This window comes from Clarias gariepinus, chromosome 6 (assembly GCF_024256425.1).
Source record: "Clarias gariepinus isolate MV-2021 ecotype Netherlands chromosome 6, CGAR_prim_01v2, whole genome shotgun sequence".
Taxonomy (NCBI): domain Eukaryota; kingdom Metazoa; phylum Chordata; class Actinopteri; order Siluriformes; family Clariidae; genus Clarias; species Clarias gariepinus.
The window spans coordinates 35,917,475-35,943,172 of NC_071105.1; the positions used below are offsets into that span (position 1 = coordinate 35,917,475).

Here is a 25,698-nt window from a genome sequence, read left to right on the forward strand (position 1 = left end):
ACTTAACTCATACTGTATAAACGCAAGCAAAACCCTGAGTTTTGGGATCATACTTGAAGTATATACAGTTGTATGTCTTACAGATGGGTTAGATAATGTAAACTAAGCTGATTGTTTCTGCCTGCAGTCTCTCCTCCATGCAGATTCGCTGCAGCGGACACATCAGAGCGCTCTGCAGCTCCAGCAGAGAGCTGAGATGATGCTGCAGGCCGGCCACTACGACCCGGACGCTGTCCGAGCCTGCGCCGAGACGGTAGCGCTCCACTGGCAGACCCTTATGCTGAAAATGGAGGATAGACTCAAGCTGGTCAACGCCTCAGTGGCCTTCTATAAGACCTCCGAGCAGGTGCGGTGTGAAGGAGTGCGGAGGAGCGAGTGTGTGTCGCAGGGGTGCAGACTCTTGCTTGAAAAAATACTTGGATTAGATCTTAATAATTTACCTTGTGCAAATTTAGAACTGTATTAAGCATCACTTTAAGTATAATGGTGCGTGTGTGTGTGTGTGCGTGTCCCACTCAGGTGTGTAACGTGCTGGAGAGTCTGGAGCAGGAGTACAGGAGGGAGGAGGACTGGTGTGGAGCGCACGACAAATTCGGCTCGACGTCAGACACTGATCACGTGGCTCCTCTCATCAGCAAGCACCTAGAACAAAAAGAAGCCTTTCTCAAGGTTAAACACACACTCACACACATTAATGGTGTGTTTACCCACGCTCACACTCTCATGAACATACACAAATACACTGCATCTGTCCTGATATACCTGTCCTAGTTTGGCTAGGAACCTGGAAAGACCTCTACATAAATGCTACATTTAAATGAGTTTATTTAAAAAAGTTTCAGTCTTCTGCAGAGTTTAAACACAAAACAGCTGAAGCTTTGTCTATGTTTTTGTTAAACATTAGATTTTTTTAGTTCTTTTAAAAAAAAACAGGTTCTGTTATACTGCGCAATCGTTTTTTTTCCATATTTGTACATGGAGTGATAAAAGTAATATCCACAAGAGGACAGGTCAGCTCTGACACATCCCTGTCTGGCACGTTTCCATAACAACCAGAGATGTCATGTCGGCGATTCTGGGATTTTAGGATGGATGTATTCAGGGACGCTATATAGAGATTTTAAATTAATTTGTGGATTTGTAGAACAAAAGTAAGAGACGAGATACCTATTTGGCTTCTGATCATAAATATCATCAAAGTTGACTGTTTTGCCCAAGTCAATCCTAACGACAGCAGCCAATCACAAGCATCCGTGAGCTCCTGTATGCAGAAGAGAGCAGATAGCTCCCTCGCTTTCCTCCGAGCGTGTTAGGCTGCCAGAAGCAGGACACTAGGTTGAATCAGACAGGTCCAGATGGCAGAGGGACTCTGGATCACTGGCAGCTCAGGAGCAACATGTACAGTATAGCTCGGCAGAGAGACAGGAAGAGGGAAAGAGAGAGAGGGAAGGCTAGAGGTACCAAACTGCAAAGGGCATCTCCTCACTACTTAGCTCTCTAACTTATAACCTCATCGACAGCTGTGTTGGATTTATTGTTCCGTAAGGTGCTCTGACTAGAACGTGGTCCAATGGCAAGACCAATGTGTCGCTTAAAATTGGGTTCAAACACCTGCATTTGCTCTACACTCTGGATAGAATTAAAGATGTGGTTCTGCGCAGAAAAGTCGCGCTCCATCAAATTCGACCTCCAACAGACCTGTGATGTTCACTTTATATCTGTCAGACAGTTGTGTGTGGGTTTGTGTCCAGGCCTGCACTCTAGCTCGCCGGAATGCTGAGGTCTTTCTGAAGTACATCCATCGCAATAACGTGAGCATGTCAGGGGTCACCAGTCACAACCGAGCACCCGAGACACAGGTCAAAGGTCAGTCACCAAAGCTTCCTCGCACCTAGCGTTTCAATAGGCATGCTTTCATAGAGTATGTGCATGTTTTCTGGTGTATTATTATATGTCTGTGTGTATGTGCGCGTGATAGCAATTCTGAGCGAGCTGCTCCAGAGAGAGAATCGTGTCCTGCATTTCTGGACGCAGAAGAAGAAACGCTTGGACCAGTGTCAGCAATATGTGCTGTTTGAACGCCACGTCAGGCAGGTGAGGCAGGGATTTCTGCTGACCTAAACAATGTCTATGGTGTTAATTGTGTGTGTTCAGTGGAGATGATTGTGTGATGAAGGGAACTTACTGTTATTATTTTTTTCTCCCTTTTATCATCTCAGGCACTGGACTGGTTGCAGGAGACTGGTGAGCAGTATTTGTTGACACACACATCTCCAGGTGAAACCACAGAGAAAACTCAGGGACTTCTCAAGGAATATGAGGAATTTCGTGTCTCTGCGAAGGTATATCAGGATTTTAAAGTAAAACTGATTGTATGCCAAAGAAACGAAAAATGTAGTTTATGTTTTTTATGGTGTAAAGCTGTTTAGACTATTTTAATCAGTTCTCTAAGCAGAGTCTTATGTCACCTCCAGCAAACCCAGGAGAAGGTGAAGTTGTTGATCCAGCTAGCTGGCAGCCTGGTGGAGAAGGGACACGTCCATGTGGCTGAGCTGAAGCGGTGGGTGTCCACTGTGGACAGACGCTACCGGGACTTCTCTCAACGCATGGGCCAGTACCGCTCTAGTCTGGACCGAGCACTGGGGTTATGTTCTGAGGTGAGGAGCTCATCTTCATCTAGGGACTTTCTGGATAAATGGTACATACAATTACTGTAGTTTTACCACATTGGGGCAGTGGTCTCTCAGAAAGCGCTGAGTTACTGATTAGATTGTCGGCGGTTCGAGCCCCAGTTACACCAGGTTGCCATTGAGCAAGGCCCTTAATGATATCTGCTTCAGGGGTGCTCTATCCTGTCCGACCCAGTGCTCTGATGCCAGTTACGCTGGGATATGCCAAGAAAGAATTTCACTGTGCAGTAATTTATATGTGACAAATAAAGGCTTAACTTAATAGTTCGAAATAGTACAAAAAGCAATTTGTGACTTGTAATGAAGGAATGCCAGGAGCAAACTAATGTTAGCCTAGTGTCAGTTTTGGGTTGATATGTTGGCTCTACATGTACAGTACAATATCAGGCAAATGTAGACAAAAAAGCACTTTCACAAGATTCCTACTGAATAATTGTCCAGTGTTGACCAAGATGTTTTCTAATAACCCCGCCAAAGTAATTACCCAATGTCACAGGGCCAAGATGGGCATACATTAGCAGCCAATGTCAGGCCATACTCACCCATTATTTTAGATCGGTGTCAGCCATTCCATTGGACCCATGTTGGGTCTGTCTTAGCCATTCCATTGGACCCATGTTGGGTCTGTCTTAGCCATTCCATTGGACCCATGTTGGGTCAATCTCAGCCATTCCATTGGATCAGTGTTGGGCCAATGTCAGCCTTTTTCCTTACATCAATGTTGGGCCAATGTCATTCATTCCATTGGATCAATTTTTGGTCAATGTCAGCCATTCTACTGAATCAGCTTTGATCCAATGTCAGGCATCAAATTTACAAAATAACATTTCCATTGCTACGACAATTGATCACTAATGCCAGATTGCTACTTTGGTAGTTCTTATCATGATTCCTGCAAGGGTAAGTCAGTCAAACCTAAACCACTCTATTATACCATCTTTCTTCACTTTTTACTCACTGTTGAGAATTTTAAATCTCAGGGTTTCTTCTTTTCTTTTGATTTGTCCTTGTTATGTTTTATCACATTTATAAGGCACTGCCTTGTCTCTGACAGGACTATAAAGACCTGGAACTGGACATCATCCCCGCCAGCCTGACCCACACCGACCCAGAGGTCAACCTCAACGACCCTAACCAAGAAGTCAACGAAGAGAAGAAAAAATCAGCCAGGAAGAAAGAGTGAGAGAGCAAAAAGAACGAAAGCATTAAATGCAGTCGTCTAGTTTTTTTTATTTCTTCCGAATCCATACCAAGACAGTCCAGCTTGTTATTACATATTGCTTGGCAACTAGTTCCTGAGGAAAACTTTTTCTCTGATCAATATTTAAAAGTACAGACTGTGTTTTATGGAACTCAGTAATATTTATTCTCTGCTGCAGGTACATTATGGCAGAGCTGCTGCAGACTGAGAGAGCATACGTCAGAGATCTGCAGGAGTGTCTCGAGGTGTGTTTTAATCCTTTTATTGCGAAACATAAAAAAATATATTGATTTCTAACTTTGTTTTGTTTAATTGAATGCATTTCACATCAACAAATAGCACTGTTGAATTCTCGATTCTGATTGGTCTGATGGTGATGGACAGCAGCTCAGTAGTTCTGGCTCCAATGCGGGTCATAAGTTTACAGTAAAACACATTCTGTAGCAACTGATGCACAGGGACTTGTATGGCAGATACACCTCCTAAACAGATTTGTAGCTCTCTGTAAAGAGAATTTATCATTTTTGGAACAAGTCTCCAGTGTCAGCACTTTGTTCAAGAAAAAAGCCGGTAATGGAACAGGAACTAAATTATAGCAGTGTATTTTCCATAACATAAAATGTAGCTATAAATGGGGGTGGGGTATGATCCAAAGATTTTTTTAAATAAATAAAAACCTCTTAGTGCTGTCAAATTGCTCTGGTTTAAGATCAGGTAATAAAACTCAAACTTGAAACTTGAAACTCAACTTTACATCAAGAACCATCAAGCAAACTCTGATACTGATCATTTTCCTCTAATAGCATTGCGTATAACATGTTTTTTCTCCCCTACTTACCACAAATTTAAGATTTAACTCCTGGTTTTGTTAATTAACACAGACTTCATTGGTCTTTCTTGTTTTTAAAAGACATTCTTGTGGGAGATGACGAGTGGCATGGACGAGATCCCACAGGGAATCGCCAACAAGGAGCATGTCATCTTCGGGAACATTCAGGAGATTTACGATTTCCATAACAAGTACATTACATACCCTATATTTACATATCTGCAGTTAATAGCTTGTAAAGTCTTTTGCTGTCATTAATTTTATTAGATTTTGCTTAAAGTAATTTACAACTGTTTTTTGTAGCATTTTTCTGAAAGAGCTGGAGAACTATGAGCAGCTCCCGGAGGATGTTGGGCATTGTTTCGTTACTTGGGTAAGACATCATATCACGCATGTTGTTCTGTCTAATATACTTTGATAGTCTAGGAATGCCAGTTGGTCAGAAGTTGTTGATTAGTTTTCTATTATAGAAGCAGCTTTAACAGTAATTCAGACAGAATGTTTAATTGCGTTGTTGTTTCTAAAGTACTAGATACATCACAGAGACATAGACTAAAACTAATCAATGAACAAGCACTAATTAAATAAAGAGAACGGATCACTTCATGAGATGTTTGTGTCATTTTATATGGAAGGAGTCTCCAGAGTCAGTGCTGTGTAAACATCATTAAATACCTTAGAAAGCCTCCATGTTAGAAAACTTTCCATTTTGTCTGTATTATGTTGGTTTTTTGCCTCAATATCTTTAATTAAAAAATAATAATAACTACGTGTGGTTGGTAAGTAAATAACTGTTTTACATAACTTTAAACAAATTTAAAAAAGGTGACTAAATAAATGAAAATTGTTGCAATGGTAAATCATTGTGGTAATTCACATGGAGCATTCTGTAATTAGAAAATAATACCTAATTGGTTATTGTTTTAATGAAGGGGGATTAATTATCTCTGGTTCTAAAAAATGAGTCCAATGTGGTAGTGCCAGAACATGCAGTTCCTCAAATGACCACTAGGACTCCACCACCCTCTGGCTCCAAAAGCGAGTCAATCCTGATAGAACCTCATTTTAAAATGTCCAGTTTTACAACAGAAATAAACATGTTTACAGCCTGATACAAAAATTGCTTCATAACTAGATTTCACATTCATGACAACTGTTTTTTTTTATGTAACCCATCAGTTAACATTATATTAAGCCATAAAAATATGCATATGCATGGCTAATTAGAGTGACAGGTGCGTTGCAGGTGTCAAACCGCTAGCAGTCTGCTGTGCGTTTCTTTAGCTAACCAGCTAACTGAAATCGTTATGGCCTAACTTACTGCTAAAAATGTTGAAGTTAACACTGGACGATATGTACAGTAAGGGTATGGATGATAGAGTTCAATCAAATGCAAAGTAACATTACAGTATAAATTAATGTTAGCCACCTTAGCATTTTAGCTAAGCTAAAGATAAACTAGGTAGCTTGTGGTAACTGAGGTAAGTAGGCGTGTTTTAACTGAAAGTGTTTCAAAAGTGCTTTTCATGAAAACCTACAGTATGGGTGACGTCACAGAGTGTTTGTCCTGTTCTAATACAGCATGTCCCCAAGGGGTTTATTCCCTACAAAATGTCATATCATTCTTCACTACAGAAAATGACAGGTTAGTTACTGTTTCTGTCTTGTTTTTCTTCCAGGCTGATAAGTTCCACATGTACGTCACCTACTGCAAAAACAAGCCAGACTCCAGCCAGCTGATTCAGGGTCAAGCTGGACGCTTCTTCGATGTGAGTTTCCCATCTCTGGTTTAGGGAAAGACTCTGTAATTGATCTGAGGATTAAGTGCACAGATAGATGGCAGCAGAGAGCCTTCTTTCATCTTTTCTTTTCGACCATCTCCTCTTGACTTTAATCTTAGGCCAAGCTGTGATGTTCACACATGTACACACACCCCATAGTGTGATTTGTGTAAATACCAAGTAGGACATTATAGTTATTATGATACAATTTCGACAAATGTTAAATGCGTGGTATTAATTATTGCTTAAACGCATTGTCTTTGGGAAAACAGAACGAGTGATTAAGTGTTTTTTTTTTATACATATGTCGTTTTTTAAAAATAGTAACTGTAATTTTTATTACTTATCAGTATTGTAAAATTCGAGATACCCTGATTTCTTATGTCCTTTACATGTGCTATGATTAAGAAAAAAAAAAAAATAATATATATATATATATATATATATATATATATATAGTAATTATTAAATATAAAAAAATTATATTTCTCATTAAAGTTTTTAGGCAATCTTTTTATAGTGAAATAACTGCATGTCAATGTCTTTTGCAATATAATTTTTTATTTATAAATTCTTTCAAAGATGTATTTAAACGGAATTCTTAAGTATCTCAAGTAACTTCTCCCCTAATTTTAAGTGAAAATCGTGCTTAACATCTCTTATTTGAACTGCATGAAATGGAAATTTGTTTGTTTTGTTTGCAGGAGATCCAAAAAAGACATGGTCTGGCCAACTCCATCTCCTCCTACCTCATCAAACCTGTGCAGAGAATCACCAAGTACCAGCTCCTGCTTAAGGTAGAGCATGAAACTTCAACAATACTAACAATCCTGTTCCATCAGAATGTTGTTTTAAATGCGTGGTGTGTGTGTGTGTGTGTACATGTTAACAGGAGTTGTTGACTTGCTGTGAAGAGGGTAAGGGGGAGATTAAGGAAGGCCTGGAGGTGATGTTGAGTGTGCCTAAACGAGCCAACGATGCTATGCACGTGAGCATGCTGGAGGGTAAGACTCAGAGATAGGTATTGTGATAATGCGAGGTGGTATCAAAACGTTTCGAGATTATCTCTGTTTACAAGCACTGTTTTTTTATTACCGTACGTACTCCGAACTAGGTTTAAAACCTGGCAGTAGAATTAAGGGACAATTTCCTGATGCACAATGATGAAAAAAAGACGTTGATCATGCGGACCTGCCTCGCCTTGTTTGGTCGTGGAGATGATGGGCTCTTCCACTGTGAAGACTGTTGCTTCATCTCGGGGTCAATCCCGCACACCCAAGTTTCACATTTGCTCTTGGTTCTAACTTGCTGTCCATTACGAAATAGCAGACGCGGTAATGAACATGGTCAAAGTAGCACTAGTTGCACAGCTTCCGATGAACCCAGGACGATGTCTTTTTGCACGCTGACTTATGATGGTTGGCGCTGCCTGTGACTGTGAGTGCAGCCTTGAGTTGTAGAGAAACGTTTTGATTCCACCTCGTAACGTTTCGGGTGGTCCATGGTGATTCTCGTCCTTATTGACTTGCATATAATTTTGAGATTTTTTTATTTATTTATTTATTTATTTTTATACCTTATTGGCTTTAGCTCTGACATCTATAACATCCTTTTGAATTTTAGGTTTTGATGAGAACCTGGCTGTTCAGGGTGAGCTCATACTGCAGGACACGTTCCAGGTCTGGGACCCCAAATCTTTGATCCGTAAAGGCAGAGATCGTCACCTTTTCCTCTTCGAAATCTCTCTGGTGTTCAGCAAAGAGATGAAGGACTCATCCGGACGCACGAAATACGTCTATAAGAGCAAATTGCAAGTAGGTCGTGCAGAGAAAGAAGTATTAAACGTGTCTATAGTATAATAACACTTGTGCACTCATGCAACAATAGTGTATGGTGGAAGTTCCACATATTTAAAGGCTAATTGTATTTAAAAACATGGTATTTAACAAAGAAAACTGTACAATCATCTCTGGTCTTCAGGAAACCCTTAAGGAACCGTTTTTTTTACCTTATTAACTTCAAAACAGAGAAAAAGAGGCTGGTAAAGAAATTAATGTTTTCAGCTGCTATAATATAACATGAACTAATTTGCTTTACATGTACCTACAAATATAAGAATTCATTCCTGAATAAATAAAAGTTTGAATCTTTCTGTTCTTTAGAGAAGAGTAAAATAGTTTGGACCATATCTTCATGTCATTTTAGATAAAATACATACTGTATATACATTGTCTTTTGTAAAAATAAAACTTTTTTTTACTTGCTAATATTTTGAAAGTCATGTTCCTGTCACTGGTGATACTTTTACAGACTTCAGAGTTGGGAGTGACGGAGCACATTGAGGGAGACCCGTGTAAATTTGCGCTGTGGGCCGGACGCACCCCGACATCAGACAGCAAAACCATCCTGAAGGTTTGCTTCCTGTTAGAGGTTCAACGCTTGTGTTTAGCCGCGTAACAGGTGTAACACGTGCATTTTTTCTACAGGCGTCCAGCATGGAGGTGAAGCAAGAGTGGATTCGGAATATCAGAGAGGTGATCCAAGAGAGGACAGTGCACCTGAAGGGGGCGCTAAAGGAGCCCATTCACCTCCCCAAAACTCCATCCAGACAGCGCAGCATTAGCAAGAGGTCTCTAATATAATCCCTTTAACTCCTGATTTATTTTAACATTTCTTTCTTTTTATTGTTTTAAAACAGTTTCTTTTAGTCTCTCTACTCCTACTATCTAAATGTTCATGAAAAAATTGATGATATACAAAAATTATAAAGAACAAAAAACAAATTCTATACAAAAATCCTAAAGAACTTTAGTACCTATGTTGTACTAGAATAGAAATACAGTTCTGTAGGAAGATTTTAGGCTTCTAAAGGGAAAGGTTTTTCATTCTGTATGCCCTGACACAAACAGAGAATTTAAAAGAATATATAATTAATAAGTTTAAATTCTATAAGGGAAGTAAAAGTTCTATAAAGAGATTACAAATGCGTAGACTTCTATAAAATTGAATAAAAAAATTGATAGAACTTGTATCTCAAGGTTCAAGTTGTATAAACTCGTACTAGAGGTTTATATAGTGCCACACCACTAGATGAAAAAAAATATCTATAGAATCTGCGTCTTGAGGCAGAAATTCTTTAAACTCCTGTTATACTGTTATATCGAGTTCTATTGCAGGTTCATAGGGATCAGTAGAACTAAATAAAAATTCTATGGAACATGGGATCTGTATAGTTCTATTGAGTCTATAGAGCTCAATGGAATGGATTATAATTCTATAAAACATGTAATACAAGGCAAAAGGTTCAGCTGCAGATCTATAGTGTTCCATAGAGTTCAATGGTTATATAGGGAGCAATACAATTTTACAGAATATGCATTATGAAGCAAATGTTATATGAAGTCTTATAACAGGTCTATAGAGTTTTATAGAATTGAATTAAAAAAAATCTATAGCACACATAATATATGGAGTTCTATATTGCAGGTCTATAAAGTTTCATAGACCTGACAAAACTCTACAGAACATGGGCTCTGTAGACAGAAGTTCTATAAAGTTCTATTGTAGGTCTTTAGAGCTCCCTAGAACTAAGTAAATCTTGAATCAGAAGCACTATAGAGTCCTAATGCAGGTCTACAGAGGTTGAAAGACATTCTATTGGACAGGCAGCTTGAGGCAGAAGTCATATGAGCCTAATTGTACTGTAGAGTAAAAAAAATAAAAAATTCTATAGACAAGGCAAAACTCTTATAGTGCCCTATTGCACCTCTATGTGGTTTTATAAAACTAAGTAAAATATTTTATTATGACATTATGATGCCTATTATGCATTCCTCTTAAAATTATAGAAATTTTATAGAAATTCTGTAAAACATTTTAGGAGGGGTTAAACAAAATTATATCATAAGTAAATATTATATACTATAGATATAGGTCATATAGGATATACTATATATACTGTAGATACTATAGGAGAAAAAAACATGGCTACCACAGTAAAACTAGCATGTGAATCCGTCAGTAATATGTATACGTGATAAAGTTTATCATATTCGTGTTTAATGTATCATTATTCAGGGAAACCACTGAAGACGCAGACAGTCAGGGTGATGCCAGCAGCCAGCCGGACACAATCTCCATTGCATCCCGCACCTCCCAAAACACAGTGGACAGTGACAAGGTAGGATGCCAGGTCTTCCTGAAGTGAGCTGTTTTTTGAGACTGTTAGCTAGTGCAGTTATTATAAATGTTTGAGCAGTACTATATATATAAATATATATTATACAAACTGCTTGGGAGCTCAGAAGATTAAACACTTTTGGTCTAAGTCTATGTACTGTAACTGTATATCATGACTAATGCTGTTGTTGAAATATTTAATGTGGTGAGAGACAGCACCTTACCCAGGGTGTGAAATTAATCTCCATAATGCTCCACATTCATTAGTTTAGTGTGAATTAAAACATCAGCAGCATAAGCATTCACCGGGTTGCTCTAATCGCCGTAAACTGTTTTACGAAGAGACATTCAATATTGACACATCATTAACACTCTGAGTTCATGACCGGGCGACTCGTGGCCTAATTATTGATTATTCGATGATTATTATTAGAGTCCCTGGCTTACGTGTTTACAGCGATGGTTCCTCCGATGATTATTTCTCCAATAATGAAAGCTGACTAACACCTCGCTCCTAAAATTAGCTGATGCTTTGACATGCTTTATTTCACCCTGTTCCCAAATGTTTCTCTAACGCAGCTACCTCTGAATATGACCACTGACTTTACTCGCTGAATCAAACATGGCTTCATGCTGCTCTATCACTATGTCGAAAGTCATCCAAATTCATATTCAGAGGTGTAAAAAGTATACTAAATTTATACACAAGTAAAAGTACTTGCATAAAAATGTACTTCACTACAAGCACAAGTAAAAGTGTAAAAGTACTAAGTATTAAGTATGTGCTCTAAAATATACATTACTTACAAGAGTACAAGTACTCGACAAAGTAACTAATTTTTCTGGATATCCATCTGACCGAGTTATTTAAAATACAGTGGAACCTCGGTATACAAATACCTTCCCTTATAAATTTTTACCTTATGAATTGAAATTTTGCGGGAAATTTGCATTGGCATGTGACGTGCTTTCAGCATACGCACAAACGTACTGAAACAAAACAAGCGCAGGCTAAGTTGCGCGTTTGTCCGAGAGCCATTCTAAACCTGTCTGCATCAGTGGAAGCGAGTTTATAAATTGTAGTTTTTTAATATTGTTAAAATTTTTTTTTTGCTCGAAGCGATTATCTGCACTTACATTATTTTTTCTGGGAAAAAAGTGTTTCGCGATACGCAATACGTTTTTTTCTTAAAAACTCGCCTTTAAACGAAGTCTAGTGGAGATTGATAGTGACAGGCCATTAATTTAATGAATGGCATTTATTATTAGCCTCTTTCATTACCTCGGTAGCTTAGCTAGCTTGTTTCTACCATTGCTGCTCTGTATAATGTATGCACTACACTATATACCAGATATATACAATAAGCTTGCAGAATACATTCGGGTTAAAGGACATGACATAATTTCTAAAACAGTGATAATGACATTGTTATTGGCATGTAACACAAACCACAGTGCTTAAGAGTTCACAACTCTTTTGATCAGTATGTTCGCGAGTTAGCTAGATCACTTCTAATCTCAGTTTAACAAGTCCACCAGTATAACACGCTTGAAAAAGGAACCAGAAAAATCCTCAGCCCAGGCACTGAGTGGGTGGGATCCGTTGCCCAGGTAACCGTTCAATCACTTTAGTGCGCTAACCAGTACGCACTTTCACCATGACCTGCCAGTCATTTCTGTATGAGTATACGATCAGTATGTTCCTGTCCATACTACGTGGGTTGTAGCTCATTCGTAAATGCTTAGGTTCAGATTAGAAAATCAACACACTTTTTTTTGATTATCAGATGAAAAGCAGTGAGGCTCTATACGAAATGTAACGAGTAAAAGTACAGGTTTTTCATCACAAAATGTAGTGAGTAGAAGTAAAAATTCTGATGAGAAAATACTCAAGTAAAGTACATATATATAGTGCATGAAAAATTAAATTTTGTAATACACAGTAGCAACCTCTGATTACTTTAGCTGTGCTAAGTGGGGACACAACTTGTCACCAAAGTTTCCATAGAGAAAGGAAAAAGTGTGAAATCTGAATCGAAAATAGTACCGCATTCCTAATAATAACCCAGCACATGATTAACTCTGTGTAGAGATCATTAGAATTGTGATTCATTATGGCTCAAGTAGCGCATTAGTGTTAATATTTAGGGCCTTCTGTTGAATTAAAGGAAAAGGGACAGTGTCTAAGTAAGCAAGATTAAACTGGGTGGAGATAGGAAGGTCAAAGGAAGCGTGCACATGTGACTGTGTGATTCTGTGTCACTTTCTTTTCTCCCAATATGGTACTAATGGACTTGAATGCGTGAGTGATATATAGTTATGCGTATGTGTGTGTGTGAGAGAGAAAGATTTTGGTTTGGCAGCATACAGTAGATGAATAGACAATGTTAGGGTGTGTCTTTAATCCACACTTAAAAAAAAAATTTTCAACTAGTAAACTCTTTCTTTTCTCTTGTTTCCCGTACAGTGTTAAAATAGCACACAAACATATCCCTTTTTTGTCATAATATATATTTAGTGGTTTATGTAATTGGGGTTATGGTCGGCATACTCAAGAACACTGGCGTTTTTGTCCCCAACAGTGTAAAAAATAAAGTATTATTTTTGCATGTAGCATGAATCACACTTTGGCTTCCAGCTTTCCTCAAGTCTATTTTTTTTTTTCACTTCTGCTGCTCCGTCCCACTCAACCTCAGTGACTCAGCCGTGTTTCTTCACTGTGTGCTCCTGTCAAAAAAACTCTGTCTGATCTGAGATAAGTACAGTGGTGCGCTTTCACTCTGCCAGAAGTATCACCAAGTGTAACTGAAGTGCCAGTAAAGATATTATTTCTGCTACTAAGATTTATGTTCACTCAATATTCCGTTACGAATATTCTAAAGTGTGATGTAGCAAATAGCAATGTGCTTATTTTTTTACAAAGGTACGGAATTTGACAACTAATTTTAACTGTGCCAGTGTGCAGGCAGTCACAAAAACAGCTTAATTTATTTTAATTTTCTGCCTCTTTATTTACTCTTTATTATTGTAAATTGAAATTCAATCTAGACAAAAGCATGTAGTAGATCCTGTAGAAAAATAAAGCGATTTCAGCAGATGTTAATGAGATCACGCTATTTCAAATTTCCACTCACTCACTAATTCACCAATGTTTCTATAGCCAATCCGTATTGTTACCGATGACTAATTCCTGCTCACCATTGGTCCTAGTAATGAATAACAATTTACAGTGAAACCTCGGATTTCGAGTAGCGCTGTTTGCGAGTGTACCGCGAGACAAACAAAGATTTTTAATAAATTTTGACTTGAAAAACGAACATGTCTTGGTTTACGAGCACCGAGTATCATGTATCACGCATACGCTTCTTGTTTTGATGCAGAGCGTCACGTGATCACAACTGAGCCAATGGTTTTCCTCTCTCTTGTGATGCGCAATTGTGAGTAATCGTGCTGGGTCTTAGTGCGCGTCTCTTACTGGTATAATCAACATACATGCACACGTGTAACACATGTAAGTCTTATTAGAGAGGTTAAAGATCCATTTTCTTTCTCTGCTCAAGACTCAGCATGCTCTGTGAGTGCACATTATTGGACACCGTGCACACACACACACGCACACACAGACCCCTCCTTCTTTCGCCTTCACAGACACACAGACACACATACTCTTCTTTCTGCTCTACACAGAAACACTGCTCTCACGCTGCACACCCTCTTTTCAAAGGTGAAGTGCAGGTTAATTTGTTTTATTTTTACTTTACAGCAGTGATTCCGTTAGTGTGTCGCTCAGTCGAGTGTCATTAAAGAGATTTCTTGTTTATTTTTCCGATAAAACAGTGTTTCTGTTGTGTGCGTGTGTGAAAAGAGTGGAGGAAGGGTAACTGTGTAAGACGAGACGGGGGAGAGGGGAGCTTACTTTAGATTCAATTCAATTCAATTCAATTCAATTTTATTTGTATAGCGCTTTTAGCAATTTTCATTGCCGCAAAGCAGCTTTACATAGTCAAAAGAATTATTTAGGTTTGTATGAAATGTGAATTTGTATGAATCAAAATGGTCAGTTTGTCCCTGGTGAGCAAGCCGAGGGCGACAGTGGCAAGGAAAAACTCCCTGAGATGGTAAGAGGAAGAAACCTTGAGAGGAACCAGACTCAACAGGGAACCCATCCTCATTTGGGTGAAACAAAAAGCAGTAAATGATCTGCATTTATACAGTGTGTAGGGTGGGAGGCAGTTCAGCTATAATAGCTGTTGTTAATTGATGTTAATATGGAGTCCAGGTAGTTATTGAAGACCCAGGTAGACTTGTAAGAAGTTCCAGTCATGAACTATCGAACTGTCAAGTCCCCAGAGAAACAGTTGCCAACACCGGTCAAGGCCAGAACCATTTTCTAGGTAGAGAGAATCATTCCCAGACACCAGACGCATCCCAGAGAAACACACGGGGCATCCATGTGACGAGATCTTCAGCCAGAAGCGGGGCACCAGGATGGGTCAGACAGGTCCGGAGGGCAGAGGGAGTCTGGATCACTGGCAGCTCAGGAACGACATGTGTAGCTCGACAGAGAGAGAGAGAAAGAGTGAAAGGGGGGGACAGGAGGAGAGAGGAAAAAGAAAGAGGGGGGGAAAGAAAAGAAGAGGAGAGATGGCAGTTAGGTATGGTCACAGTCACACCCTCACCGTCAGCAAACCTGAGTGATCAATGAGAGTGAGGAGGACAGCATCCAAACATACCAGTTCACCATAATACTCTACGTCCATGAGTCCCCCAGATCTGCTCCTTTACCTATGGCAAATCTATTTATAAAAATGCTCGGCTAAATAAATAGGTTTTTAGCCTGGACTTAAACACTGAGACTGTGTCTGAGTCCCGAACACTATTTGGAAGACTATTCCATAACTTTGGGGCTTTGTAAGAAAAAGCTCTGCCCCCAGCTGTATTTTTCATAATACGCGGTACTGACAAGCAGCCTGCATCCTTTGATCGAAGTAGGCGTGGCGGATCGTAAGACACTAGCAGTTCGCTCAGGTACTGCGGCGCGAGACCATTTAATGCTTTATATGTCAAGAGTAGTATTTTAAAATCAATGCGAAATTTTACAGGGAGCCAATGGAGTGAAGATAAGATAGGGGTGATGTGCTCATATCTTCTGGTTCTGGTGAGGACTCTCGCTGCTGCATTCTGGACTAGCTGAAGCTTATTTATGCATCTAGCTGAACAACCAGACAGTAAGGCATTACAATAGTCCAACCTAGAGGTGATAAAAGCATGAACTAGTTTTTCTGCGTCGTTTAGCGACAATAAATTTCTTATTCTGGCAATATTTCTGAGGTGAAAGAATGCTATCCTGGTAATATTATCTACATGTGCTTCAAATGAAAGGCTGGAATCAATAATCACACCAAGGTCTTTCACTGTTGCATTTGATGGAACAGAAAGGCCATCTAAAGTTACGGTATGATCTAAAATTTTACTCCTAGCTGTATGCGGTCCTATGACTAGAACTTCTGTCTTATCCGGATTTAGCAGAAGGAAGTTAGTTAGCATCCAATTTCTTATGTCCTGCACACATTGCTCAATTTTAGTAAGCTGTTTTTTCTCATCAGGTTTTGCTGAGACATATAACTGTGTATCATCAGCATAACAATGAAAACTAATACCATGCTTACGGATTATGTTGCCCAGAGGAAGCATGTAAAGGGAAAAAAGCAGTGGACCTAAAACTGAACCCTGCGGAACGCCAAACTCCACTAGAGAACATGCAGAATAATCACCATTTAAGTCTACATACTGATAACGATGGGTCAGATAGGATCTGAGCCAGGAGAGGGCTGTACCCTTAATTCCCACTACATTTTCTAATCTGTGAAGAAGAATAGCGTGATCAACAGTGTCAAAAGCTGCACTGAGGTCAAGTAATACAAGCATAGTTACACAACCCTGATCAGAGGCCAATAGAATGTCATTTACTACTTTAACGAGCGCCGTCTCTGTACTGTGATGAGGCCTAAATCCTGACTGATACAGTTCATGTATGCCATTCCTATGTATATATGAGCATAGCTGCTCCGCTACTATCTTTTCCAGGATCTTAGAGATAAAGGGGAGGTTTGATATTGGTCTGTAACTGGACAGCTGACAGGGGTCGAGGTCAGGTTTCTTAATTATTGGTTTGATAACTGCTAATTTAAAAGATTTTGGAACATATCCAATGCTGAGTGAAGAATTAATTATTCTCAACAGGGGTTCTATTATTGCTGGTACTATCTGTTTAAGAAAATGTGTCGGTACAGGATCTAATATACAGGTTGATGAATTTGAAGAAGAGATGAGTGAAATTAGTTCATTCTCTTCAAGGGGAGTAAAGTATTCTAGGTTCTGGTCTGACATGGCTAGATTAACATCTGCATCAATTACATTGTTCGGTTTCAAAACCTCAATTTTATGCCTAATATTTACAATTTTATTATTAAAAAAGTTCATGAAGTCCTCACTATTGCATGATGTCGTTGTGGAGATTTCTGCAGTGGTCTTATTTCTGGTTAATTTGGCTACAGCATTAAATAAGAATCTAGGATTATTTTTGTTATTTTCTATAAGAGTGGAGAGATATGTTGATCTAGCTACACTAAGAGCTTTTCTATAGTTCAGGATGCTCTCCTTCCATGCTATTTGAAATACTAGTAATTTAGTTTGACGCCATTTACGTTCTAATTTCCGAGCGGTCTGTTTTAAAGTGCGCGTGTGATCGTTATACCAGGGAGCAAGTTTTTTATCTCTAATAATTTTTCTTTTGACTGGAGCTACATTATCTAGGGTATAGCGAAATGTCGACTCTAAATATTCAGTCGCCTGATCGAGTTCTGTGGGGTCAGACGGTGATCTAATCGAAGTTGGGATTAGATCACACACACACAGCGCCTGCACGCACAAACGGAAACATTTATCTGTCTGGATTTATTTTTACTTTTTTTTTTAAGGTAAAGTGCAGGTTAATTTGTTTTATTTTTACTTTATATTTTGTGTATATTATTTTTATGTATTTATTTTATTGGGCTGTGGGACAAATAATTTGAGTTTCCATTATTTCTAATGGGAAAATTTTATTTGGTTTACCAGTGTTTTGGAATACGACGGGATACGAATTATGCTTATAATCCAAGGTTTCACTGTACCATTGTTTTCAATGACTAAACACTCTTCATTAATATTGCTGCAATTAAACACAGAAAAAACCTTAACAACCAATCACTGATCACCATAATTCTTAACTATTAATCACTGAACATCATTGTCCTTAACAACCAGTTATGGAGAACATTTTCTCTTACAACCAATCTCTGGTCATTGTCTCTAACAATTACTGATTATCATTTTCCCTAACAACCAATACCCAATCTTCATCATCACCTGTAACAACCAATCACAAATCACTATTGTCTCTAACAAGTTATCCCCAATTACTACTATCCCTAAAAACTAATCATTGAACATCAATTGCCCTAGCAATCAATCACTAATCACCACTGTCCATAACAACCAGTACCTGATTACCATTGTCTTAACAACCAGTACCTGAACATTATTGTCTTTAACAACCAATTATGGACACTGTTGTCCATAACAACCAGTCACTGATCACCATTGTCTCTAATAATCACTAATCTTTATTTTCCCTATCAACTAATACTCAATCATCACCATCTCCAACAACCAGTCACTGATCACCATCGTCTGTAACAACTTATCCCAATTACCACTCGGCCAAACAGCCAAACCCTGATCACCATTGTCTCTAATAATTACTACCTGATCATCTTTTTTTCTAATAACTGATCCCCAATCAGCCGTAAAAATCCAATCACTAATCGTCATAAAATTCTCTTTATTCTTGTAATAGGCTGTTACAAACCAGCGATCATGACCATGTGATAAATATGCACATTAGATGCGATCCACTAAACCGTTTCCCTGCTATTCATATGGGTCATTTTCGGACTTTGTCCTTTCTCCCTGTCCTGCTTTTCAACTTGCCTTACAGCAATGCTACAGTACGTATCCTCTTGAGCACAGATGACATTATGGCTTTGGGGTTTTGCTGCGTGTGTGTGGGCGTCTACACTGGACACCACAGTGCAGCACTAGGAATAAAATACTCCAACATATTTTTCCAGACATTTGGCTAAGCATTTTCTTGGACAGCCGTGTCACTGTGAATCTCTCTGCAGCAAAGATTTTGCATAAAAAAAATAAATAAAAAAAAAACAAGGACCAGCCCAAACAGGAAGCAACATAATTTCAGGTTGGTAGGTCAAGTTTATTTTTATTACGCTGGAACATCCTTAGTGACGACAGCTAAGAGCCACTATGTCGTTATTGTGCCACTGTAGTCCCTGTAATAAATGAATGAATTTACATTTACAAGAATTTGTCTTTTTATATCATTCGCCAGTTGGTTTTCGGTTGTAGCAAAATTGGTGATGTAAAGGATTTTTAACTCCATAAACCCCCAGATTCAGCCTAAAGCATATTTTCAGGAACTAAAATTAATAAATGCTATGAATTATTTAGTAGATCCCATAAAGCTAAGTGAAATAGTCTGGAAAAAGAATGTATGGATCGGCAAGTGAAACCTAAGAGTTTAATTACAAGAAAAATAAAAAAATAAAAAAATAATGAAAAAATTAACATATTAAGAATGTCAGTGATGAATTTTAAACTTGAATCATATATATTTTTATATGTATGTCGTATCACAGTGGCTTAGTGGTTGGCACTGCTGCTTTGGACCTTGGGTTTGAGTTCCACCTCGGGGTCTGTGTGCATGGAGTTTGCATGTTCTCCCTGTGCTTGGTGGGTTTTCTCCATGTACTCCGGTTTCCTCCTACAGTACAAAGACATGCAGATTAAGCTACTTGACGTTTCCAAATTGCTCAGTGTGTAAGAGTGTGTGTGTATGTGGTTCCCATGACCCTTTATACAGAATGGGTGACATACATGTACGTTGCGAGAATTGTTAGCGCCACCCTATTCTTTGTATTTTGATCATTTTGTTAATTGCAACTAGGTTTCTGTTAATTTTAGTGTAAGTCTATTAGTCTTAGTCAGTGTAACCACTGTGGTCACATGAACAGTATTAAAAGCAGACCATACACACCCACATGTGCTGTTTGACTTCAGGCTCTCTACATGTAATCAAGCAACTTCTCTCTCTCTCCCTCTCTCTCTCTCTCTCTCTCTCTTTCCCTCCCTCCCTGCCTCAGACAGGACTGCACTCCGTTTTAGATCTCATTCAGTCGATGTTTAGTTAAGCCAGCACATCAGAAGCTCCTTATAATACACAGCAAAGTTCGTGTAAGGGGGCGCGACTAGACTTTTTTTAGTCTAGTCTAGACAGACAGCCAGTTAGAGTCAGGGATATTTTGCGGGCTTTAGGTTTTTGGGTTTAGGCTGGGTAGTTTGGATGAAACCCAGTGGCAGTGTTATGCCAAAGTGGAGATGCTTCACACAGCCCAAGGGAGCGAGACCTGTAAGTAACTTCGATTTGTTATTTATTTATTAAAAAAAAAAAAAATCTTTATTATCTTTAAATTTATCAGTTTGGTCAACTTTCAAAGCAGTTTTTGTGATTTATGATTATTCTTAGGTCTGTAGGATAGATTACAGAAATATTGGTTCTTGTTTAATCTGTTGTTACGGATTAAAAATAAAGTGAGATGTGTACTCGGAGGATTAGCGGGAAAAAAATGATATGGCTTATGTGTGTTTTTAGGGAGGAGGCCTTATTTCCATCCATCTAAGTACAGTATGTGTGTGTGTGTGGTGTGTGTGTTTGTATGTGTGTGTGTGTGTGTGTGGTTGGGTGGGTGGCTGGGTGAAAACACATTATAACATTGTAGTGACACGTTGTAACCTCACAGCCTCAAGTGCTTCTTAAACAATTTATACATGTACATATAATATATGCAGCGTTTGCTTCTTAGATTATTAATTATTTACATTAATTACATTAACTATAATGATTGAAAGTACAAATTGACCAGAGGTCCTGGGAATAAATACAATGGGCTGCCGCGGTCACTAGTTGGACTACAGAGGTCTCTAGATGGATGGAAGCACAAATTAAGGGACGCACAGATGTTCAGAGTCTAGCTGGTGATAAAAAACATTTAGTCCATCAGATTTGCTTTTTTTTAGTCAATCGTGGTCATCTCTGAGCTTGTGCATGTGAAAGAGGGTGAAAAATACCGTTTAAAAAGAAGCATTTGGCCAAATTTATACATCTCTCTCTCCCTCTCACACACTCTCTTTACACATCCCTCAGAAAGCACGTGTTGAGAGCATGCAACACTTTATCGAAAACACAATTAAAGAATTCAGTACAAATGATACTTTTAATTTATTTAACTTTCCACTCTTGCAGTATATATGTACATGTCTTCATTGTAATCATGATAATAAAAATGTGTTTTTTTTTGTTTTTATGATAATAAAAAAGAGCTTCTATGAGCAAGGGTGTAAAACTGTTAAACCTTTCAGTGTTGTGAGTTGCACTAAGCATGAGCTCACTCTTGGAGTCTATTCCTGCTCCTGCTCAGGAGGGCGTGGCCGTCTCAGTGCAACAGATTGTTTGTCCAGCAAGATTTGTTCCAAGAGCCTGGAACGTCCAATCTGATCAGTTCACATAATACAAACAGAACGTTACATAAGAAGGATAAAAAGCACAACGCATACAGGTGTGCACTAAAACCAAGAGCTGTGGATTGCTCTTATAGGAATCTGCACCTGAGCAATACTAACAATATCAAGTGAAATTGTGAATTATAAGTGTCTCTGGTTAATTTGATGATTCATTTGAATTAATTTGAACTGGTTATTTTGAATGATTTTTTTTTTTATTGTAATGCTTCGGAGAATTCCCTCCTGTGGAGGTCACATGTTCCATATGGCGGGGATTCCTCGCCAGATGTGGACCATCAGAATGGGAAGCACGGCATGCTCCCCTGAGGAGGGTGTTCCTCATTTTCCCTCCTCCTCCTCCCCCTCTTAATTTTCATCTTCCTCCCTGTTATGATCGTCATTATGATCATAATTTCTTCCTATGCTTTCGTCTTTATTCCTACCCTGACATGTTTTGAGGGATTCTTATAGCATTCATATTGAGGTTATGTTGTAGGCACACAAACTTGGGTAGACAAATATAAATACAGAAGACATGCTATTTCCTTTCTTTGTGGAGAACTTACATGAATGGAAGGTTTTTACTGTCATGTGAGCAAGCAGTCTCAGCATAAACACTTGTCAACGCTCATGTTAAAATGCGCACCTTTACAACAGAAATAAACATGTTAACAGCTGGTATAAAAACTGGTTTTGGTCTCAAGAGCTAGATTTTCCATTAATTTACCCCTTCAGTTAAAATTATATTAAGCCATAAAATGATCCATAAATACACACATTGATGTGTGGCTGATTTGAGTGAGTAGTTAACCAGATAACCAAAATCGTTGTAGTTCAACTTACCGGAAGAAATGTAGAAATGTTCAACTAAATGCAAACTATCCAAATTAACATTAAGCCACTTTAGTAAGTACAATCTGTTCATTTTGATTTATACACATTTCCATATTTTCTTTTACGTCTTCACGACAATGACCATTGTTAAAAGCGCGCCTTACAAATAAAATTGAAATTAAATGTAATATATTAGTGAAGTAGGCATGTTCTAACCAACAGCCAGTCTCTGTTCGATCTACCCGTTTGCACATTTTTTAATTAACCAGGATTTAATCTGAGTAAGCTCCAGCCAAGATGGCGACGGCCAGAGTTGACCTTCAAAACCACTTTTCAGAAAAACCAATGAGCGACGTCACTCAGGGTTTGTCCAGTTTCTTTATGCAGTCTAAGGTTTCCAAGCTCACAGTAGTTCATTAAACAAAACTTTTCTCCAAACACTAAAACAGATAGAGTTCCAGATACTAACATCCCAATACTCCAATACATCCCTAAATAATTCATTTATTCATTTTTTGCTCTGATACTTTATTTTCCCTTTTATTTCTTCAAGTATGTCTTGAAGTGATATAAATCTCCAAATTAAAATACAGTTAGCAAATATAAATATTGTTGCGCAAGCCGTGAAGCCTCGTGTGTCCGATCTGGGTCACTGACGTCCTCTCATCTCGTACTCATGCTGATGCGAATCAAAGAACAAAGAACTGACCACTAAACCTCAGTCGGATCAGTTACAGCTCCCAGAACTCCGAGATGACCCAGGGCTTTAATACAGCGCCAACGTCCCGGAGCAGGGGTCAAGGGTCAGCTTAAGGGATGGGCAGGAAAAAAAGAAGTCAGGGCGGAGTTGGCTATAGGGGGTGAAATAATCGCAGCTGTAAAAACCGAGCGCTTCCTTGTTCAGTTTCCTCACTGAGTGATTCATGTAGCGAGTGTGTGCGCAATTAAACATCATCCCCTGTTGAGATCATGTGCGCAGTGTGTGTGAGTCACGCTGTGAACACACAACCCCTGCTTCTCTCCAGTAGGGTTAATGACTTGATTTAGGTGAGTCATATGCCCCCTAACCCCCCAAAGCACACACACAGAGACACACACAGAGACACACGCATAGTGTACACACTGATGGTCTGTGTCCTCACATCTTCCTGCTTGTTGAGTTGATTTATTTTTTCATGGAGCATCGTCACTGATTTTGCCGTCACTGTTCACGGTTATCAAAGTATATTTAATGTTATATATTATGATTATGTTAACATTTGTCACTGAGGCATAACAGTTTTAATAAAATCTCTCCAGTGTTTTAATACTTTTGCAAAATATAACTGTCCATATTTCAATAATGTCCATACTGAAAGGATTTTTATAGTGAAATGAATTTATTTTACATTAAAGGTTTGGTTATTTTGTTGACGGTTTCCAATGTTGTCTCAACCAGACTGGATTTCTTTCTTATTTTTATTTCAAGGAACTCTTCATTCGGTTTTCTATTAAAATTTTCTGCTCTTAAACAAATCGTGTGTGTTAGTGCAATTATTTTGCATCTTTCTCCCCCCTTTACCTGCTGTAGCTCTCAGGCGGCTGTGAACACACGGTGGTGCTGCAGGACTTCGTTGCGTGTTCGGCGTGTGAGCTGAGTGTGCACTCAGGACAGACGGTGGAGGTGTTGGAGCGCTCGAGCGATCGACCTGGCTGGTGTTTGGTGCGCATCACAGAGCGCTCGCCCCCTCAGGAGGGACTCGTACCCAGCAGCACGCTGTCGGTCTCGCACTCGCGCAGCAGCGTCGACATGGATTGCTTTCTCCCCTCCGGCAAAGGTAGGGGTACAGAAACGAAAGCCTTGTTCACACATGGCGATACCATTACTGTAACAGCTGGAAAAGGTGATCTGTGCATTCAAGCTGACGCCGTAAGTGATGGTTTCGACTACCAGACATATTGATGATACATGAAAATTCCAAGCATGTTGTTTCTCAACTGTCCATTTCCACCTGGATCAAGCCAGGTGTTAATTGCGTTAATGGACACACTTGACTCTTCAAAGATACATTTCAATTAAGACATATTGACATATAGGCCTCTGTGAATCAAAACTTATATTTACAATAAATTATAAATTTATTAAAGTATTTACAAGTTAGTATTGTATAGTATAGTCTATAATAAAACATATTAATTACCTAATTACATATAATGAATAATTAAATAAATATAAGTAAACTATTTCTTCTTGTGTTTGTGTGGATCTTATGAAATCATGATGTAAATTTGAAAAAAACTGAACAGAGTTAAAGATTTCACGACCAAAAAAGAAGAAGAACCACAAAAGCTGTTTTTACATAGTTTGATATCCTCAGATCTAAAGCAAATTTGCAGCATGCTTTACAGTACATTCAGAAGACTGCTGTTGTTTTCATCCTATTGAACTCAAAAGCTGTAGTACAGTATAGAAAAACACCGAAAAATGTGGAATAGTACAATAAAGTGTAATGCAGTATAGTATAGTATGGTTTAGTATAATATGGAACAGTATAGTATAGTGTATTGTAGTGTGGTGGAGTATATTATCACAGGGAGTACCGACAGCGTGCCAAAAGCTATCGTCCTGTGTGCAACTGGTGCTATTCTGACCATTTCATTATGGACAACAAGTTAAAATAAAAAGCGAACGTGAAATTCTGCTGGAAATTGGGCAACTTTGCCACAGAGATTTTTGATATGATTTGGCAAATTTACGGTGACGCTGCAAAATGTTGTTCAAGGTGTGTAAGTAGCACACACGCTTCAAAAGCCAAAGAACATCACTGGAAGACAATGAGAGCTCTGCAAGACCTTTAACGAGCTCAACCTCCCAAAATGTAGAACCAATTCGGCAACTGCTTGATGATCGTCTGAGAACAAGCCACAACATTGTGGGTGTGTTATATGGAACAGCCCAGGCAATCATCACGTGTGATCTAAACCTGCTGCCAAGTTTGTCCCCAGGCTGCTGACCCAGGAGCAGAAGGAATATTTTGTCAAAGTCTGCCAAGAAATCTGTTGGCGTGCCGTGGATGACCTGCCCTTCATGTCAAGGATCATTACCAGTGATCAAACTTGGGTGTATGGTATGACCATGAGACAAAGCAACAGTCTTCACACTGGAAGAGCCCATCATCTCCACGAATGGACAAGGCGAGGCAGGTCCGCAGCTTGACCAAGTGCATGATCATTGTCTTTTTCGACATTTGTAGCATTGTGCATCAAGAATTCTTCCCTAGGGGCCAGAGCATCCATAACAAATTCTGATAGCAGGTTTTAAGGGGTCTGAGGGAGGACAAACGGCAAAAGCGTCCGGATCTGTGGTGTGTAAATCTCAAAACTTTTGGATACCCCCTTGTATAGTATACTACAGCATAGCATAGCATAGTCCCATACAGGACTATAGTACAGAAGAGCAGAACATCGCATAGCATAGTATAGTATAGTATAGTATAGTATAGTATAGTATAGTATAGTATAGTA

The 25,698-nt window shown here is 38.8% G+C and overlaps 1 protein-coding gene across 2 annotated transcripts in view; it reads left to right on the forward strand.

The window, feature by feature from the left end:
- The window catches only part of kalrnb (kalirin RhoGEF kinase b), an 81,067-nt gene that overhangs the window by 39,711 nt on the left and 15,658 nt on the right, over positions 1 to 25,698 (forward strand). Inside the window, exons 17-34 of one of the 2 annotated variants that reach the window (XM_053498166.1) lie at positions 128 to 346; positions 520 to 669; positions 1,752 to 1,866; positions 1,979 to 2,094; positions 2,220 to 2,342; positions 2,475 to 2,657; positions 3,745 to 3,869; positions 4,070 to 4,136; positions 4,802 to 4,911; positions 5,024 to 5,093; positions 6,400 to 6,489; positions 7,206 to 7,298; positions 7,394 to 7,505; positions 8,125 to 8,315; positions 8,812 to 8,913; positions 8,988 to 9,130; positions 10,579 to 10,681; positions 23,765 to 24,011. In XM_053498166.1, coding sequence (XP_053354141.1) covers positions 128 to 346; positions 520 to 669; positions 1,752 to 1,866; positions 1,979 to 2,094; positions 2,220 to 2,342; positions 2,475 to 2,657; positions 3,745 to 3,869; positions 4,070 to 4,136; positions 4,802 to 4,911; positions 5,024 to 5,093; positions 6,400 to 6,489; positions 7,206 to 7,298; positions 7,394 to 7,505; positions 8,125 to 8,315; positions 8,812 to 8,913; positions 8,988 to 9,130; positions 10,579 to 10,681; positions 23,765 to 24,011 — 2,359 coding nt within the window. Of the gene's footprint in view, positions 1 to 127; positions 347 to 519; positions 670 to 1,751; positions 1,867 to 1,978; positions 2,095 to 2,219; positions 2,343 to 2,474; positions 2,658 to 3,744; positions 3,870 to 4,069; positions 4,137 to 4,801; positions 4,912 to 5,023; positions 5,094 to 6,399; positions 6,490 to 7,205; positions 7,299 to 7,393; positions 7,506 to 8,124; positions 8,316 to 8,811; positions 8,914 to 8,987; positions 9,131 to 10,578; positions 10,682 to 19,994; positions 20,210 to 23,764; positions 24,012 to 25,698 lie in introns of those variants that run through there. The other variant, XM_053498167.1, reaches the window with a different exon arrangement.